Source organism: Eretmochelys imbricata, chromosome 28, assembly GCF_965152235.1.
Source record: "Eretmochelys imbricata isolate rEreImb1 chromosome 28, rEreImb1.hap1, whole genome shotgun sequence".
Classification (NCBI taxonomy): domain Eukaryota; kingdom Metazoa; phylum Chordata; order Testudines; family Cheloniidae; genus Eretmochelys; species Eretmochelys imbricata.
In genome coordinates this window covers 6,715,560-6,733,722 of record NC_135599.1, presented here as the reverse complement: position 1 = coordinate 6,733,722, position 18,163 = coordinate 6,715,560, and the positions used below count along the sequence as shown (strand labels likewise).

The 18,163-nt window shown below is 59.1% G+C and overlaps 1 protein-coding gene across 1 annotated transcript in view; it reads left to right on the top strand.

The window, feature by feature from the left end:
• Positions 1-2,560: 2,560 nt before the first annotated feature.
• LOC144258220 (phosphoribosylformylglycinamidine synthase-like) overlaps positions 2,561-18,163 on the top strand; it is a 32,801-nt gene continuing 17,198 nt past the window's right edge. The window contains 15 exon segments of the mRNA XM_077806625.1: positions 2,561-2,638; positions 3,125-3,266; positions 8,433-8,568; positions 8,829-8,934; positions 9,324-9,510; positions 9,862-9,967; positions 10,593-10,733; positions 10,943-11,067; positions 11,472-11,600; positions 12,379-12,510; positions 12,995-13,123; positions 13,371-13,444; positions 14,451-14,607; positions 14,710-14,771; positions 15,348-15,509. Of these exon segments, the coding sequence (XP_077662751.1) occupies positions 2,561-2,638; positions 3,125-3,266; positions 8,433-8,568; positions 8,829-8,934; positions 9,324-9,510; positions 9,862-9,967; positions 10,593-10,733; positions 10,943-11,067; positions 11,472-11,600; positions 12,379-12,510; positions 12,995-13,123; positions 13,371-13,444; positions 14,451-14,607; positions 14,710-14,771; positions 15,348-15,509 (1,866 nt within the window).

The window sequence follows — 18,163 nt, the reverse complement described above, 5'->3', positions numbered from 1 at the left end:
CACTTCAATCTCTCTGGTCACGCAATCACAGACATGAAGGTCGCTATCTTAAAACAAAAAAACTTCAAATCCAGACTCCAGCGAGAAACTGCTGAATTGGAATTCATTTGCAAATTGGATACTATTAATTTAGGCTTAAATAGAGACTGGGAATGGCTAAGTCATTATGCAAGGTAGCCTATTTCCTCTTGTTTTTTCCTACCCCCCTCCCCCCAGATGTTCTGGTTTAACTTGGATTTAAACTTGGAGAGTGGTCAGTTTGGATGAGCTATTACCAGCAGGAGAGTGAGTTTGTGTGTGTATGGGGGTGGGTTTTTGGAGGGGGGTGAGGGAGTGAGAGAACCTGGATTTGTGCAGAAAATGGCCTAACTTGATTATCATGCACATTGTGTAAAGAGTTGTCACTTTGGATGGGCTATCACCAGCAGGAGAGTGAATTTGTGTGGGGGGGTGTAGGGTGAGAAAACCTGGATTTGTGCTGGAAATGGCCTAACCTGAAGATCACTTTAGATAAGCTATTACCAGCAGGACAGTGGGGTGGGAGGAGGTATTGTTTCATATTCTCTGTGTATATATAAAGTCTGCTGCAGTTTCCACGGTATGCATCTGATGAAGTGAGCTGTAGCTCACGAAAGCTCATGCTCAAATAAATTGGTTAGTCTCTAAGGTGCCACAAGTACTCCTTTTCTTTTTGCGAATACAGACTAACACGGCTGTTACTCTGAAAGATTTCTCCTTGTGTCCCTTGTCTTCCCTTATCAGTTTTCTACAATTCCTAACTTCTGATTTATATTCATTGCTATCAACTTCCCCTTTCTTATCTTTTTTTTTTTTTTATTTTGTATTTTTTTTACCACTGTCTTCGCTTTTCTAAACCAGATGGTTTGGTTTGGTTTGGTTTTAAAAGCACAGCCTTCTTCCTCAAGTGGAGGATTGTGGCTGACATTTTTGGGATTAAATTCTTCCTTCCAGCTGATTTGGCTCATAATTGTTTTCAGCTTTGTGAAATTGGCCTGATTAAAGCACCACATGTGTATATATACATTACTGGTCTGGACTTTATTGTTCTTGCATATGATCGTCCCACACTAAACCGATTTCCTTCTTTGAGGAAGTAACTGGCTTTTCAGCTGAGGGGAGTGCAGTAAATCTAATATCCTGGGGCTTCAGTAAAGCTTTAGGCACGGCCCCACACGGGACATGATCAGTTAAGGATGGATATCCTGGAACACTGAACGGTGTCGCACTGGTCAGCCAAGCAGTTGCACTGGCCGTACGGTTATTCACCGTTATCTCCTGGGGTTGGCTGGTCCTTGCTCACATGCTGTGGGTCTAAGTGATCACCATACGTGATCCCCCAGCAATTTCCCCCCAGGTTAGATTGGCAGGAACGGGCCAGCCAGGATTGATTCCCCTTCCTCGGCCGTGTGGGGTGCAGCTGGCCCTATCCCTCATGGCAGGAGCGGAGTAAGGGTTTAAAAGCAGGCGGGCCGGCCGGATGTGGGGTAGCTCTGGGCCTGGGATGGAGCCAGAGCCCCATGAGGGGGTCCTGGAGAGCTCCAGGGAAATCACCCCCGGGCCGTGCCAGGAACCAGCAGCTCCGGTGAACCAGCCATGCAGGACCCAATCGGCAGCCCCAAGGCGAGCCACGGGAGTGGCCGGTTCCCGCCATCCTCAACCTCTCCCAGGTTAGGGAATGGGGGCCAGCGCGGGGGAAGAGGCCGGGCTGGCCCCAAGACGGCACCAGGGTGTGCTGGGCTGGAGGGAGCGGGGTGGGGGCCCAGCAGGGGGCGCTGGGGCTGCACAGAGCAGGGGGCGCAGGGCAGCAGGGGGCGCTGGGCCCCTGGGGGGGCGGGTTGAATGAGCCCAGTCCTAACAGCTGGAAGCCCGGGCCCGGGCGATGGACAGACCCCGGTGCTGGTTGGCTCCAGTCCCTTTATTCGGCCCCCGGGGGCAGATCCGCTGTTATGCCCACGGGGGCTGAGCCGTGGCTCCCACGCAGGGCTTGGCCACCCCCGAGCTGGGGTGGGGGCTTCTGGGCCCTGGGCGAGGCAGCGGGGGTGGGCAGCAGGGTCACAGAAGGCCCTGATGTGGTTCAGGAGCCATAGCGGCCCCCACCCCAGAGGTGGCCGCATCTCCACCGTGGGGTGCGGCCCTCGTTGGGGGGGGGCAGGGCCCCCGGCCGGTGACGGCAGCCAGGGGCGCGGCAGCAGTGACTGGGCGGGGGGGGCCCGGGCCTTGAAGCACCCGCCCTGGGCAGCCCGGGCTGAGAGGTGCCCTCTGGGGGAGGGGTCATAAAAAAGCCCCTCTGCCCCCCCCCATTATTGCCAACACGGGGGGGGGGCTCAGCCCCACCACGGTGACTGCCCCCCCCCGCCTGGGCCGGGTTTTACCCTCTGCCAGCGCCTCGCCCCGCCCCAGCCCTGACTGTGCCCCCCAGCCCCCCCCCCTCCGAACCCTGCCTCCAGCTGCTGGCCCCCCCCGACCCTCAGGGCAAGGACGGGCAGGGGGAAGGGCGGTGGCTTCAGCCGAGGGGACTGCGCATGCTCGGTGCGCGCGCATGCTCAGTGCGCCCGAAGGAGCACATTGCTGCGCCATAGCCGTGTCTGACCTGACCGAACCACACTCCGGTGGTGACGTAGGAGCCCCCCCCCCCCCCCCCACCGCGAGGCCAGGCCGCTGCACGTGGGGGCGCGCGAGCAACGGTTTGGAACCGTTAGCGTCGGTTGGAGTGCGGGCTCGGGGGCGGGGTTCTGAGGCGCCGCTGCCCCGACCCCCCCCCCGCACCCCTCCTTCCCTGGCTTGCCCCAGAGCCGCGGGGTGGTGTGGGGACAGGGCCGGGATGGGGGGGGCGCTGTGTGGGGCTGGTGTGAGGGGGCGCGGTGTAGGGGGGTCGCTGTGGGGGGGCATATGGGGTTAGAGTGGGGGGGTGCAGTGGAGGGTGTGGGGGGTGCAGTGGGGGGCACTGTGTGGCTGTGTAGGGGTCCTGTGGGGGTTACAGTGGGGGGGCGCTGTGGGGGGTATCTGTGGGTGGTGTGGGGGGGGCGCTGTGGGGGGTGTATGGGGGGGCGCAGTGGGGGGTGCCCTCTGGCTGGACACTGACCCTGTTCTCCCCCCCCCACAGGACCCCGCCATGGTGGTGCTGCACTACTTCCAGCGCCCCGGGGTGGAGGGTGTCCCTGTCTCCCTGCTGTACTCGGCCCAGGCGGTGCTGTGGGGCGTCCGCGCCCTGTACAGGGAGCTGTGCTACAGCGTCAGCTGGACAGGTACGGGCGGGGGGGGCAACGAGGCTTCTTGGAGCAGCTGGTCCTGGAACCCCCAAAGGGTGGGGCCCGTCCGAAGAGCAGCCAGGCTGGGTCAGAGCCAAAGGTGCGTCCAGCCCAGCATCCTGTCTTCCGACAGCGGCCAGAGCCTGGCACCCCCGGGGGAGTGGACGGGGCAGGGTCATGATCGAATGGTCCATCCCGCCTCGGCCACTCCCAGCGTCTGGCACTCAAGGGTTTAGGGACACCCAGAGCGTGGGGCTGCATCCCTGCCCAGCCGGGCTAATAGTGCCAAGGAAATGAGAAGGTGCCGTCCCAAAAGTGAAATGCCTGCAAAGACTCAGACTAAACGTAGAGCCCCAAATTAAAAGAATATCATAAGAGGACCCAAAAAGTGCCACCATGGCTAAACAACAAAGTAAAAGAAGCGATTAGAGGCAAAAAGGCATCGTTTAAAAACTGAAAGTCAAATCCTACGGAGGGAAATAGAAAGGTGAATAAACTCTAGCATGTCACATGTAAATGTATAATTAGGGAGACCAAAAGAGAATTTGAAGAGCAACGAGCAAAAGACACAAACTAACAGCAAAAAAAAAAAGAAGGAAGTACCTCAGAAGCAGGAAGAAGACCAAACAATCTGTGGCTGCTGCAGGTGCTGCAGAAGCACTCAAAGAGGATGAGGCCGTTGCGGAGAAGCTAAATGAATTCTTTGCGTTGGTCTTGACTGCAGAGTATGTGAGGGAGATGCCCACACTTGAGCCATTCTTCTTTAGGTGACAGATCTGAGGAACTGCACCTGATTAATTGATCAGAAACCTCCTCTGCTGATACCTCAAACGGTAATAAGTCACCTGGACCAGCCGGTATTCACCCAAAAGTTTTGAAGAAACTCAAATATGAAATTGCACAGCTACTAACTGTGGTATGTAACTTGTCGCTTGAATTAGTCTCTGTACCAGATGACTGGAGGGTAGCTAATGGGATGCTGATTTTTAAAAAAGGCTCCGGCGGCGATCCTGGCAATTACAGGCTGGCAAGCCTAACTTCAGCACCAGGCAGATTGGTTGAAACTACAGTAAAGAACAGAATTATCAGACAGAGACTAACACAATTTGTTGGGGAAGAGTCAACATGGGTTGTACAGGGAAATCCTACCTCACCAATCTACTAGAATTCTTTGAGAGTGTCAGCAAACATGGCCAAGGGGGATCCAGCAGATACAGTGTTTGGACATTCAGAAAGCTTTTGACAAGGTCCCTCACCAAAGGCTCTTAAGTGAAGCAAGCAGTCACGGGATAAGTCATGGGATCCTCTCATGACTCAATAACTGGAGAGAGGAAACAAAGGGTAGGAATAAACGGTCAGTTTTCAGACTGGAGAGAGGTAAATAGTGGTGGTCCCCCAGGGGTTTCTCCTGGGACCAGTTCTGTGCAACATATTCGTAAATGATCTGGAAAAAGGGGTAATCCGGGAGGTGGCAAGATGTGCAAGTGATACAAAATTATTCAGAATAGTCAAGCCCAAAGCTGAGTGTGAGGCGTGACAAAGGGATCTCACTGAACTGGATGTGGTTAGTGCTGTGGAAAGTTGTTAGAGCTGCCGTTGCGGCTATTCTTGGAACCCCGATGTCAGCTGAGCTAGCAGACTGTGCAGCTTGTTAATTCAGCCGAGCTCGGTGTTAGGCCTAAGAGAGAGCAGAGACAACCAGTGCCTGCTGACAGTGGAGGGGCACGACCCCAAACAGCTTCCCCACCCCATCCCGTAGCCTCCCACTCCCGGAAAGCAGCAGCCCCTCAGTGCAGCTCCCAGCTGTTCCTCTGCCTCTCCCTGCCTGGGGCAGCTCATGGCTCAACTGCTCTGCCAGGAGGGAGCCCACCCACATCATGTGATCGAGCAATCTTTTGTGTGTGTGGCGGGGGGAACGTAACCCTGCATGCCTCCCCACCCATGTGTCACCTGCGAGAAAGACCACCGGCTCAGTTCAGTGGCAAAGGCGCTCGGGTCGGTGTCTTGTCGATGAAGCGCAGTACTAGTGCCCTGGCTCTGTGGTGACAAGTGCACTAACCCATGTGTGCCCCCGACAATGGTACCAGCTCAGTCCAGACACTGTCCCCTCGGCTGGACAAAGAGGCCGTTCCTGTGACTTCGGTACAAACAAGTTACACATTACACTCCAGACGTTGTTAGTTACCACCCTTCTCCTCGTACCTGCTGCTTTGAACAAAACATTGGTGACTGATTCGGTCCCAGAGCCCCCCTTGGGACTGTTACCTGATGTGCTGAATTTGCCTCTGAGCCCGTTTTCCCTGCCAGCTTGGGCCTCCTGAACCCTGCCTTGCTGAGCCAGACGCACAAGCCTGCTGCAACATAGAGCCAGGTCTGGTCCACGCCCCCAAAGCTACAGACTTTAACTAAAAACTGCTCAGCAGGTTACCTATTGTCCGCCCTCTCTAACACTGACAGAGAGAGATGCACAGCTGCTTGTTCCCCCAGGTATTCATCACTTACTCTGGGTTCACTAATAAACAAAAGTGAGTTTATTACGTATAAAAAGTAGCGTTTAAGTGGTTTCAAGTAATAACAGACGGAACAAAGTAAATTACCAAACAAAACACTCAAGTCTAAGCCTAATACATTAAGAAACTGAATACAGGTAAATCTCACTTTTAGAGATGTTCCAATCAGCTTCTTTCTCAGACTAGCCTCCTTCCTCATCTGGGCCCAATACAGGGCCATCCCTACCCATATGCAAAGTATGCAGCTGCATAGGGCACTGAGAAATTTGGGGCACCAAACTTTGTGGTGCCCTGAGCAGCTGCATGTTGTCCCAGCCCCACCTCTTCGCACCCCGCTCCGCCCCCAGTCCACCCCTTCCCCAAAGCCCCCACCCCTGCTCTGCCCCAGCCTCACCCCCACTCCACCCCTTCCCCAAAACCTCTGGCGTGCTCCACCCCTGCTCCGCCCCAGCCTCGCCCCCACTCCGCTGAGGACTGCCACAGGACTGGGCCTGCACTCACCGGCGGCGGAAAGTGCAGCGACCCGGCCCTAGACGCACTGTCGGTGAGTGCTGGGGAGCGGTTCCCCCCCATGCCCCACAAGCCAGCCCCGCCCCCTCCGGCCCAATACCCTTGGTACAGACCTTGTTAGTTCCAGCAGACATCTTAGGTGAAAAGCAGGGGATTCCACGTGACTGGGACCCCCTTTGTTCTCTTCCATCCCCTTTTATATCTTTGGCACAAGGGGGTTCCCACCCCTCCTAAATGGAAAAGCACCAGGTTTAAGATGGATTCCACTATCATGTGACATGTTCACGTGTCCTGTGAGACCTCATTCTTCATTACCCACTGGCTGGCACACTTATACAGGAAGGCTTACACGTAAACAGATTTCAGAGTAGCAGCCGTGTTAGTCTGTATTCGCAAAAAGAAAAGGAGGACTCGTGGCACCTTAGAGATGAACCAGTTTATTTGAGCATAAGCGTTCGTGGGCTACAGCTCACTTCCTCGGATGCCATTTACAACCAATTGTCCTAGTCAATGGGAGCCATCAAGATTCTGAATCACCATTAATGACCCACACTTTGCATAACTACAATAGGACCTGAGAGTTATATTTCAGATCCAAGAATGATACATTCATATCACGAAAGCTCATGCTCAAATAAATTGGTTAGTCTCTAAGGTGCCACAAGTACTCCTTTTCTTTTTGCGAATACAGAGTAACACGGCTGTTACTCTGAAACCTGTCATACTCAGTAGATTATAAGGTTTGTAATGATACCTTACAAGAGACCTTTTACATAAAGTATATTCCAGTTACAACATATTCACACTTACAAACATATATTTATGAAGCCTATGGAGTGCAACGTCATACCATTCTGCTGTCAGCCCCTCCTTATCTTCAGAGGGGGTTGCCGTGTTCCTGTCCCGTCTCTTAGGAATGTGTTTACGTCGCTCCTTGAGAACTCTGGGTGTTCTTGTTCCATCCTCTCTGGTCAGGCCTGTGCTTTCTTGGATAGCCAATGCCTAGTGTGGTGTTGTTTTGCCAAGGCCCGGCCTCCTCTGGTTCACAGCCTTTGGGTCACACTGTTAGTTAAGCCCAGGGCTCCAGCAAGGCCTAAAGTGGGTGACTGAGCATCAAAATGGCAGGTGAATTTCAGTGTTGATAAATGCAAAGTAATGCACGCTGGAAAACATCACCCCAACTCTGCACACAAAATGATGGGGTCTAAATTAGCTGTTACCACTCAAGAAAGAGATCGCAGAGCCATTGTGGCGAGTTCTCTGAAAACATCCACTCGACGTGCCGCGGCCGTCAAAAAGCGAACAGAACGTTAGGAACTGCTAGGAAAGTGATAAATAATAGGACAGAAAATATTGTATTGCCTCTCTATAAATCCATGGTATGCCCACACCTTGAGTATTGCGTGCGATTCTGGTTGCCCCATCTTAAAAAAAGTAAAAAAATTGGAACTGGAAAAGGTACAGAGAAGGGCAGCAACAATGATGAAGGCTACGGAACAGCATCCGTACAAGGGGAGATTAAAAAGACCGGGACTGTTCATCTTGGAAAAGAGACGACTAAGGAGGGATATGGTAGAGGGCTATAAACTCATGACTGGTGTGGAGAACGTGACTAGAGAAGTGTCATTTACCTGTTCACTTAACACAAGAACCAGGGATCACCCAATCAAATTAACAGGCAGCAGGTTTAAAACAAACCAAAGGAAGTATTTCTTCCCCCAACACCCTGTCAACCTGTGGACCTCTTTGTCGGGGGTGTTGTGAAGGCCAAAAGTATAACTGGGTTCAACAAGGAATTAGCTACGTTCCTGGAGGACAGGCCCATCGATGGCTGTTACCCAGGTGATCAGGGTCACAACCCCACGCACTGAGTGTCCCTAGCCTCTTCCTGCCAGATGCTGGGTCTGGACGACAGGGTGGGTCACTTGCTGATCGCCCTGTTCTGGTCATTCCCTCTGAAGCATCTGGTGCCGTCCGCTGTCAGAGACAGGACACTGGGCTAGACGCACCATTGGTCTGACCCAGTCTGGCCGTTCTTATGAGGCTGGGAGTGGGCATCATGTCCCTTGGGGGCTCCCCTAGCTGGCAGGACCCCTCAGCCCCCTTGCCTGCTGGGTATCACAGCCCCATTTCTCCCCTGCAGGTGCGTCGCCCCCCAATCCCCAGGAGACCCAGCTGCTGCACTGGCTCTTCGGCTGCCCCTTTGAATCCGGAGACGTTGCCACGGAGTCCTTCCTGTGCCCAGGGCCCACCGACCTGCTGGTGGAGATCGGGCCACGGTGCGTCTCAGGGCTCAGCAGGGGGCTCCGTGCCTTGGGGGCCGGGAGTTGAATCGGGGGTGCTGTGCCGCAGGGAGCGGGCCAGGGGCTCAGTAAGGGGTGCTCTCCCCTGGCAGACAGGGCTGGCCCCAGTGAGGGCTAGGGGGCGCTGTGCCGCAGGGAGCGGGGTGAGAGGCTTAGTGGAGGGTGCTGTGGAGTGGAGGGGCAGCTGTGGGGCTGGGGCTGTGTCTCCCGGGACTGTTAACCCTTTCCTGGCGCAGGCTGAACTTCTCCACGGCGTTCTCCACCAACGTGGTGTCCGTGTGCCGGGCCGCGGGGCTGGGCTGTGTTGACCGTGTCGAGTGCTCCCGCCGCTACCTGCTGCTGGTGAGGGGGGATGTGGGACCCCTGGGAACGGAGGGGATGACCCCTGGGGGATGGGTGGGGAGGTCTGCAGGTGGGGAGGTTCCGGCATTGTGGGGTTAATGGGGCTCTGGGGTGGGAGGCAGTTTCTGGGCCGCTTGCTCCCCCCCCCCCCCGATGCCCAGATCTACAGGTGGGGGTACGGGGGGGCTTGGTCTGTCTGTCTCCCCTTCCTGCTCCTGGTGATGGGGGTGATCCTTGTTCTCGGCCCCCCTCCACCCCCAGTGCCTATCCACAGTGGGGAGGGGCAGGAGGTTCCTGTTGTCACCCTGTCGGGGCGGGCGCTGGGTCCCCTTTCTCACCCAAGGGGAGGAGAGACAGCTCCCCATTCTCACCCCCATCCTCCCTGGCAGTGTGCCCGACACCCCACACCCCCTGAGGAGGCCACCCTGGTGGCGATGCTCAGTGACCAGATGACGGAGCAGCGCTATGAGGAGCCAATCCGCAGCTTCGCCGTGGCCACCCGCCCTGCCCCCACCTGGCATGTGGATGTGCTGGGGGGGGGCCGCACCGAGCTGGAGCGAGCCAACCAGGAGCTGGGTATGGGGGGCGGGGGTGCTGAGTACCTGGACTAATGGGGGTGGTTGGGTATCATGGGAGTCAGGCTTGGGGGGCTGGGTATGGCGAGGGGGTGGGGAGCGGCTGAGCACACTGCAGAGGTTGGGGTGGGGCGTGTGGGGGGGGAGGAGATGGACACCCAGGGGTTGAAGCTGGGGCTCTGCAAGATGAATGACTGGGGTGGGGTGAGAGCTGTGGCTGACGCAATGTCCCAAGCAGCCTGGGTTCGAGCCCCCCGATGTCCTGTGGGGGGAGGGTTCTGCCCACCACGGAGAGAGCTGGGGGTCAAAGGTCTCTTCCCCCCCCCCCCCCATTCCACCCTTTCCCTCGCAGGCTTGGCCTTCGACTCCTGGGACCTGGATTTCTACACTGAGCTCTTCAAGAAATTCGGGCGCAACCCGACCAGCGTGGAGTGCTTCGACCTGGCCCAGTCCAACAGGTACCGGCACCGAGTCCCCCCAGCCAGCCAGTCCCCTGTCCTGGGGCCAGATGGGAGCCGGCGCCCCCTCGAGGGGAGAGGCCTCATGTCCCATTCCCAGCACCCCTGAGCCAGCCTGCGGCTGGATCGGAGTCAACATCCCCTGGAGGGGAAAGACCCCAAGTCCCATTCCCCGCCCCTCTGATCCCTCTGACTCTGGGCCCGGTGCCCCAGCAGTGGGTGACTCTTCCTGTCTCACCCTCCAGGGGAGCCAGCGTTGCCTACAGGGAAAGGCCCCGTGCCCCATTCCCTGCCCCTCTGAGCCAGCCAGTCCCTGCCCTGGGGCCGGATAGGAGCTGGCGCCTCATTCCCTGCCTCTGCCAGCCCCTGCCCTGCGGCCGGATGGGAGTCGGCAACCCCTAGGGGGGAAAGGCCCTGTGCCCCATTTCCCTCCCCCCCCGAGCCAGCCAGTCCCTGGCCTGGGACCGGATGGGAGCTGGCACCCCCTAGAGGGGACAGGCCTCGTGTCCCATTCCCTGGTTCCCTTTCAGCCATTTGCCTGCCCTGGGGCTGAATGGGAGCCACACCCATCTTGAGGGAAAGGCCCCCCTATGTGCATGTCTCACCCCCTATCCCTGCCCCCCAGCGAGCACAGCCGACACTGGTTCTTCAAAGGGCGCCTCCTGGTGGACGGGAAGGAGGTCTCGGAGTCGCTGTTCGAGTCCATCATGCAGACCCAGGAGAAGAGCAACCCCAACAACGTCATCAAGTTCTCGGACAACAGCAGGTGCCTGGGACCTCCATCGGTGGGGATGGGAATGGGGCTCGAGCTCATGGCCAGGGTTGGATTCAAACTCTCACTTCCTCTGGGCTAGGGATGGGGGTGGGGCTTTGTGGCTGGTGGCCATGGCTGGGATGCTCTCCCCCCGCCCCCTTGGGGCAGGGATGGGGGTGGGGCTCCGTGGCTGACGGCCGTGGCCGGTTCTCTCCCCCCAGTGCCATCCGGGGCAGGGCCGTGTGTTCCCTGTGGCCCCGCGACCCATCCCGCCCCAGCCGCTTCGAGAAGAGAAAGTCAACCCGGCATGTCATCTTCACTGCAGAGACCCACAACTTCCCCACGGGTCAGTGCGGGGGGCAGGAGGGCTGTGTGTGTGTGTGCAGGGGAATATATATGTATGGGGGGCTTCTATCCATGGGGTGGCGTGGGGGCGTGGCCAGGGGGTTGTGTGGCAGTCTGCAGGGGGGACATTGGGGGAAATCCCTGGGGGACAGAGTGAATGTGGGGGGGTGAGAGGGTGTCAATGGGTCAGGGGTCTGTGGGGGGGGCGGGTGGCAGTACATGGGGTTATGGGCTGTGGAGGGGTGGATGCTACACGCGTTCCCTGCTCTCCGTGCGCATGCCCCAGGCCATGAGGTGCAGGGGCCTCCTGTGTGGGGCAGCTGTGGGCCTGGCACTCTGGGGTGTGTGTTTTGGGGGGTACCTAGGAGGGGTGTCTCCTCGCTCTCACCCCCGTGTGCTCCCCAGGGGTGGCCCCATTCAGCGGCGCCGCAACGGGAACAGGCGGGCGGATCCGGGACGTGCAGTGCACGGGGCGTGGGGCCCACGTCATCGCCGGCACGGCGGGGTACAGCTTCGGAAACCTGCACATCCCTGGTGAGAGTAGGGGGGCCCCACTTCCCCCCAGCCACAGCCCCCCTCCACCACCTCCTCCTCCCCTTCCTCTGCCAGGCCCTGGGACCCCTTCCTCAGGCCCACCCTGCCCCCAACCTAAGTCACGGGGCCCTCCTGCCCCTGGGACCAGGCCCCAGGACACTCTTCCCCCAAACCGTGAGCCCCTCCTCCACCTGGCCATGAGCCACAGGACCCTCCACTTCCCACCCTTGGACCTCCCTTGACCTCATCTTCACACCCCAGATAACGAGACACTCCCCGCCCCGCCCCCCCGCCTGCGTGCCTAGCCATAGCCGCCCTCCTCTGCCTAGCCTGCTCCCCAAGGGCTGCGACCGGAGCGTACCCGGGACCTGCATGGCTCTGCCACAGTGCCTGGCTTTCCATGCTCCCTGCACCCACCCCAGGGTCACCTGGCTTGCGGGGGGGTCTGTTTGCTGACTCAGAAGGATTCACACACACCCCCCCCCCATCAATCTCCTTCTAACCCTGCGGTTGTGAGGCAGGGTCTTCCCTGGGTTACTCCCCACCCCCTCCGTCTCCCCTCCCGCCGTCCCCATGGGGCACTGCCTGCTGGGCTCCCTGCTCTGGTCCTGGTCCCGGTCCCAGGGCGCTGCGGCTCGTCCAGTCCCCGGCTTCGCCTGGGTTCAGAAGACGTCCTTCCTGCCGCCAGCTGAGCTGTCCGGCTGCCTTTTGCGCCCCTTGGGGTTGGGGAGCCTGGCATCCAGGCTGGCACCCCCTGACCGTCTCTCCCTGCCCCCAGGCTACCCTATGCCCTGGGAGGACCCGGCATTGCCCTACCCCAGGAACTACGCCCATCCCCTGCACGTGGCCCTCAGGGCCAGCGATGGGGCCTCTGACTACGGCAATAAGTTTGGGGAACCTGTCCTGGCTGGTGAGTGTTGGAGGGGCCGTTCTGGGGGCTTGGGGGGACCCATCCTGGCGGGTGGGGGCTGAGCTGAATCTTCACAGGGGCCTGCTCCCGAGAGTCACCCCATCAGCTACCCTGTTGCTGCCCCCTCAGAAGGGGCACCTGCCTGTCCCTCGCCCGCCCTTCTGGGGCGGCCAGGAGGCTGTGGGTTCTAGTCTGTCCTTCGATGGTTGGGGACGCGGCGGGCTTGGGGAGCGCCTGGCAGGGAGGATGTGCCTGGCTCTGGGGTGGGGTTGGGGAGCGCCTGGCAGGGGGGACGCATCCGGCTCTAGGGCGGCCTTGGGGAACACTGGGCAGCGGAGGAAGGGGATGCGTCTTGCTCTGGTGGGGGGGATATAACAACCTGAGCAGGAGAAATGCCAAGCACTAAAGGGCTGTGGTGCCCAGTGGGGAGAGGCTGGGGGTCGTGTCTCTGCTCTAACCCCCGCCCCCCGCCAATCTCGGGCAGGGTTCGCCCGTTCCTTCGGCCAGCAGCTCCCCAACGGGCAGCGGCGCGAATGGATCAAGCCCATCATGTTCAGCGGGGGGATCGGTGCCATGGAGGACATTCACGTGCACAAGGAGCCCCCCAAGCCTGGTGAGTACGCCCCCACCCCAAGCCACTCCCTAGTAAACCCCCCAGCCTCCTCCCCCCCCCCGCCCACATATTGCAGTTCCCCTATAGCCTAAGAACTGCCTCCCCCAGACCCCATGTTGACTGGGAGCAGCCATCTGGCCCCAGGTCTTCCCCTTTGCGAAGGGGAGAGGGGGGCAAGGGAGAGGCAGTGCCCCGTCATGGGGCTGGGGTGGGTTTTATGGGGTCATACTGTTCGCTCGTTCTCCAGGGATGCTGGTGGTGAAAGTGGGGGGCCCCGTGTACCGGATTGGAGTCGGCGGGAGTTCAGCCTCCTCCATCCAGGTGAGTGAGGAGGGGACCTGTGGGGCAGGGACAGGGGGTTTCCCTGTGGGTGCTGGAGGGGGAGGGATCTCAGCAGAGCCCTGGGCAATGCCCCACCCACTGCCCGTACTGCTCGACTTACATCTCTAACGTGACTCCCCCTATCTTCCCCCCCATAGGGGCACCCCGCCCCCTCACTGCCCCCATGTCACCCACCTTCTCTTCCCCCCGCCACAGTGCATCTCACTTGGACCCCTCTCACAGTGGGGCCTGCCCCCCTCAGCCCTGACCTTGTGTTACCCCCATCCTGCTACACACCCCCCTCAACAGTGGGGCCCACGCAGCCCTCTCCCCCATGTCTGTAGTGGGGCCTCCCCGGCCTCCTATCCCTATGTGACCTCCAGGATGCCCCCAACTCACTTCCCAACGAGGCCCACAGTCCTCTGTGTCCAGCACTGCCTGGGCAGTGCCCCACATGCTCCCCCCAGCCTGAGAGCAGGGAGCAATGGGGGGCATTGGGGCTGTGTTTGGGTGAGCCCTGTGCCCCCTGGATGCAGGGAGACAATGCCAGGAAGCTGGATTTCAGGGGGGGCGGAGGGATCTTTGTTGGGGGAGCAAGGCGGGGGTCAGACCTGTGTCATGGTGACCCCCCATTGTTCTCCCCACCAGGTTCAGGGGACAGTACCTGTGAGCTGGATTTGGGGGTACTGCTGCGGGATCAGGGCTGTATCAAAGGGACGGTGTCAGGGTGACCCCCCGTCTCTCCCCAGCTGCAGGGGGACAATGCCAGTAAGACGGATTTGGGGGTGATGTGAGGAGATTAGGTTGACAGGGTTTGGACTGTATCAGAGGGTCCGCATAGGGCGATCGGTGTCGCTACCCCTGACTCCCCCCAGTCTTCTCCCATATGCAGGGGGAGAACACTGGCGAGCTGGATTTGGGGGTGCTGTTGGGAGGATTGGTTGGGGTGGTGGTCAGCTCTGTATCAGAAGGTTTGTGTCGGGTGGTACCCCACATCTCCCACCAGGTGCAGGGGGACAACACGAGTGAGCTGGATTTCAGGGCGGTGCAGCGGGGAGACCCCGAGATGGAGCAGAAGATGAACCGGGTGCTGCGGGGCTGTGTGGAGAGAAGGAAAGCCAACCCCATCTGCAGCCTCCACGACCAGGGGGCCGGGGGCAACGGTGAGGGGGGGCAGAGCCGGGGGGGGAATCAGTGCCTGGGTGGGGCGTAGTTGGGGGGGCCTGGTGCCCCAGCAGTGGGTGACTCTTCCTGTCTCGCTCCAGGGAACGTGCTGAAGGAGCTGAGTAACCCAGCCGGGGCTGTGATCTACGCCAGCCGTTTCCAGGTGTGTGGGGACCCCCTGCCCCTCTGCCCCCCACGCCATCCACTTCCAGGTGTGTGGGTTTCCCCTTCCCCCCGAGCCTGCCCCATCATACCAGCCACTCCCAGGTGTGTGGGCCTGTCCCAGTTTCAGGGTAGCTGGGCGTGACCCCATGGCTCCCCCACTCCATAGTAGGGGTGAGGCTACAACCCCCCGCAATGTACCAGGACTTTCCCCTCTGAGAGGCTGGGCCCAGCCGTAGCCCCCCCATCCCCAATATTCAGTTCAATATTCGACTCACCCCCATGGGGCTGGCTGCAACCCTGCCCCCAGCAGTGCTGTGGTGTGGGGCTGCCAAGCAGGGATGCTCCCGGCCCCCAGCTAGTGACTCCAGGGTGTGTGGGACCCCTGATTTCCCCCCAGCCCCCGACCTCACCATAGGGCTGCTCTCAGCCCCTGACCCCACCCCTGTCCATCACTCCTGAGTATGTGGGACCCCCCACATCCCTCCCCCTCTGGCCCCTTCTGGGTGTGTGGGACCCTGCGCCAGGCCTCCAACCTCCTCCCCTCCCCCCTCCCTGACACCCATGTACCTCCCAGCTGGGTGACCCCACGCTGAGCGTGCTGGAGATCTGGGGGGCCGAGTACCAGGAGTCCAACGCCCTCCTGCTGCGCCCCACTGATGCCGCGCTGCTGCAACGCCTGGGCCAGCGCGAACGCTGCCCCGTGAACGTCGTGGGCACCATCGCCAGGGACGGACGGGTACGGGCGCCGGTGTGGGGGAGCCGGGCCAGGGCTGTGGCTGGCGGGGCGGCTGGGGGCACCGGGCCGAGGGACGGGCAGCCGGGAGCTGCATGTGATGATGGCTTGAGCCTAGGGACAGGCAGCTGAGGGGGGACTGGCGCGTGGGAGATGGGCCCGGGGCGGGGAGGCTGGGAGTGAGGGGCGGGCCTGGTGTGAGCTGGGCCTGGGGAATAATTGGGTTTCATGTGGGGGTCGGGGTGCGGCCTGTGTTATACTTAAAGTACTGCACAGGATCTGTTCAGAGGGGATAAGGCAAACGCCGCATTTATTGGTAATCCACGTATCAGTCATACCCTGGATCATACACATAGGATCGATATTACACTCCCACACACACGCACACTCCGTCTTGTTGTTGTTCCCACCGAGGTGCTCCCCTTCACTGGCCAGGTGCGTTAGATGGGGGAGAGGTGGATCCGATCCGGAGCGATGCTCCCACGTTGACAAGCCGAGACCTGGGGTCCTCTGCACGACACCTCCCAAGTAGAGCCGCTTCCCTCTCATGCAAATGCAAAATCTGCCTCCGTCAGTTGGTCACCGGCGGCGCTTCCTTCGGGATGCCCCGTTTCGTTTCAGAGAGGGTGTTTTCAAGAGAAGGTGCTGGCTTCTCACCCCCAAGGCCGTCAGTATGTCTGATCTTCCGTAGTGAGCCCACCTGGCAAGTTTTATCGTGCTTGGCTCTGGCTCCCGTCCCCTTCCAAGGGTTGCAGCTGTCCGGAGGCGCTGCCTTCCACGCCTCGCTCCTTCACCAGGGCAGGCGGTTAAAAGGGGGAGATTTTGTTCTACTCCGAGCGAAAAGACATTTTCCTTCTGCCTTAACTCTCCTTAGGGGCTATAACGTTATGCCAGGGCTCACTACAAAGTTATAAGGATTTGATATAAAGCTGTGTGAAAATAGAGGCAGACAGGGCACATGGGCGACTGGAGGGGTGTCCGTTCTGTGCCGGGGGGGGGGGGGGGGCAGGGCACGGGTGGCTGGGCCTGATGGAGTTCGTGGGGGGGGGGGTCATGAGGCGTCTGGGTCTGTGGAGCAGTGCTGGGGGTGGGGTTGGCTGGAACTGGGGAGGGACACTGGGGGGCTCTGTGGAGAGGAAATGGGGGTGTAGCACAAAGGATGAGATGGGGATCCTGGTAGCAGAGATGGGGCTGGGAGAAGAGGGTGCCATAGGATGGGATATCACTGGGGGCAGAGGAGCGGGTGGGCACAGGACACCGGAGAGGGCAGGGCTGGGCACAGGCTGGTTGCCGTGAGAGGGGGCTGGCAGTGGGGCGGGGGTGGCCCCCAGGCAGCGCCTTTCCCAGGCTCCCTGTTGGAGAACCCCTGGCTCCAGCAGGGTCCTGCACGTCTGGATACTTGGGGGGCGACCCCCCTGCAAGTGTTATGAATTACACCTGGTAGGACACGCACACAACTGCTGCGAATTACACCTGGTAGGACACGCACACCAATGCTGCGAATTACACCTGGTAGGACACGCACACAACTGCTGCGAATTACACCTGGTAGGACACGCACACCAATGCTGCGAATTACACCTGATAGGACACGCACACCAATGCTGCGAATTACACCTGGTAGGACACGCACACCAATGCTGTGAATTACACCTGATAGGATACGCACACAACTGCTGCGAATTACACCTGGTAGGACACGCACACCAATGCTGCGAATTACACCTGGTAGGACACGCACACCAATGCTGCGAATTACACCTGGTAGGACACGCACACAACTGCTGCGAATTACACCTGGTAGGACACGCACACCAATGCTGCGAATTACACCTGGTAGGACACGCACACAACTGCTGTGAATTACACCTGGTAGGACACGCACACCAATGCTGCGAATTACACCTGATAGGACACGCACACAACTGCTGTGAATTACACCTGGTAGGACACGCACACCAATGCTGCGAATTACACCTGGTAGGACACGCACACAACTGCTGCGAATTACACCTGGTAGGACACGCACACAACTGCTGCGAATTACACCTGGTAGGACACGCACACAACTGCTGCGAATTACACCTGGTAGGACACGCACACAACTGCTGCGAATTACACCTGGTAGGACACGCACACCAATGCTGCGAATTACACCTGATAGGATACGCACACAACTGCTGCGAATTACACCTGGTAGGACACGCACACAACTGCTGCGAATTACACCTGATAGGATACGCACACAACTGCTGCGAATTACACCTGATAGGACACGCACACAACTGCTGTGAATTACACCTGGTAGGACACGCACACAACTGCTGCGAATTACACCTGGTAGGACACGCACACAACTGCTGTGAATTACACCTGAGAGGACACGCACACAACTGCTGTGAATTACACCTGAGAGGATACGCACACAACTGCTGCGAATTACACCTGAGAGGACACGCACACAACTGCTGTGAATTACACCTGGTAGGACACGCACACAACTGCTGTGAATTACACCTGAGAGGACACGCACACAACTGCTGTGAATTACACCTGGTAGGACACGCACACAACTGCTGTGAATTACACCTGAGAGGACACGCACACAACTGCTGTGAATTACACCTGAGAGGATACGCACACAACTGCTGCGAATT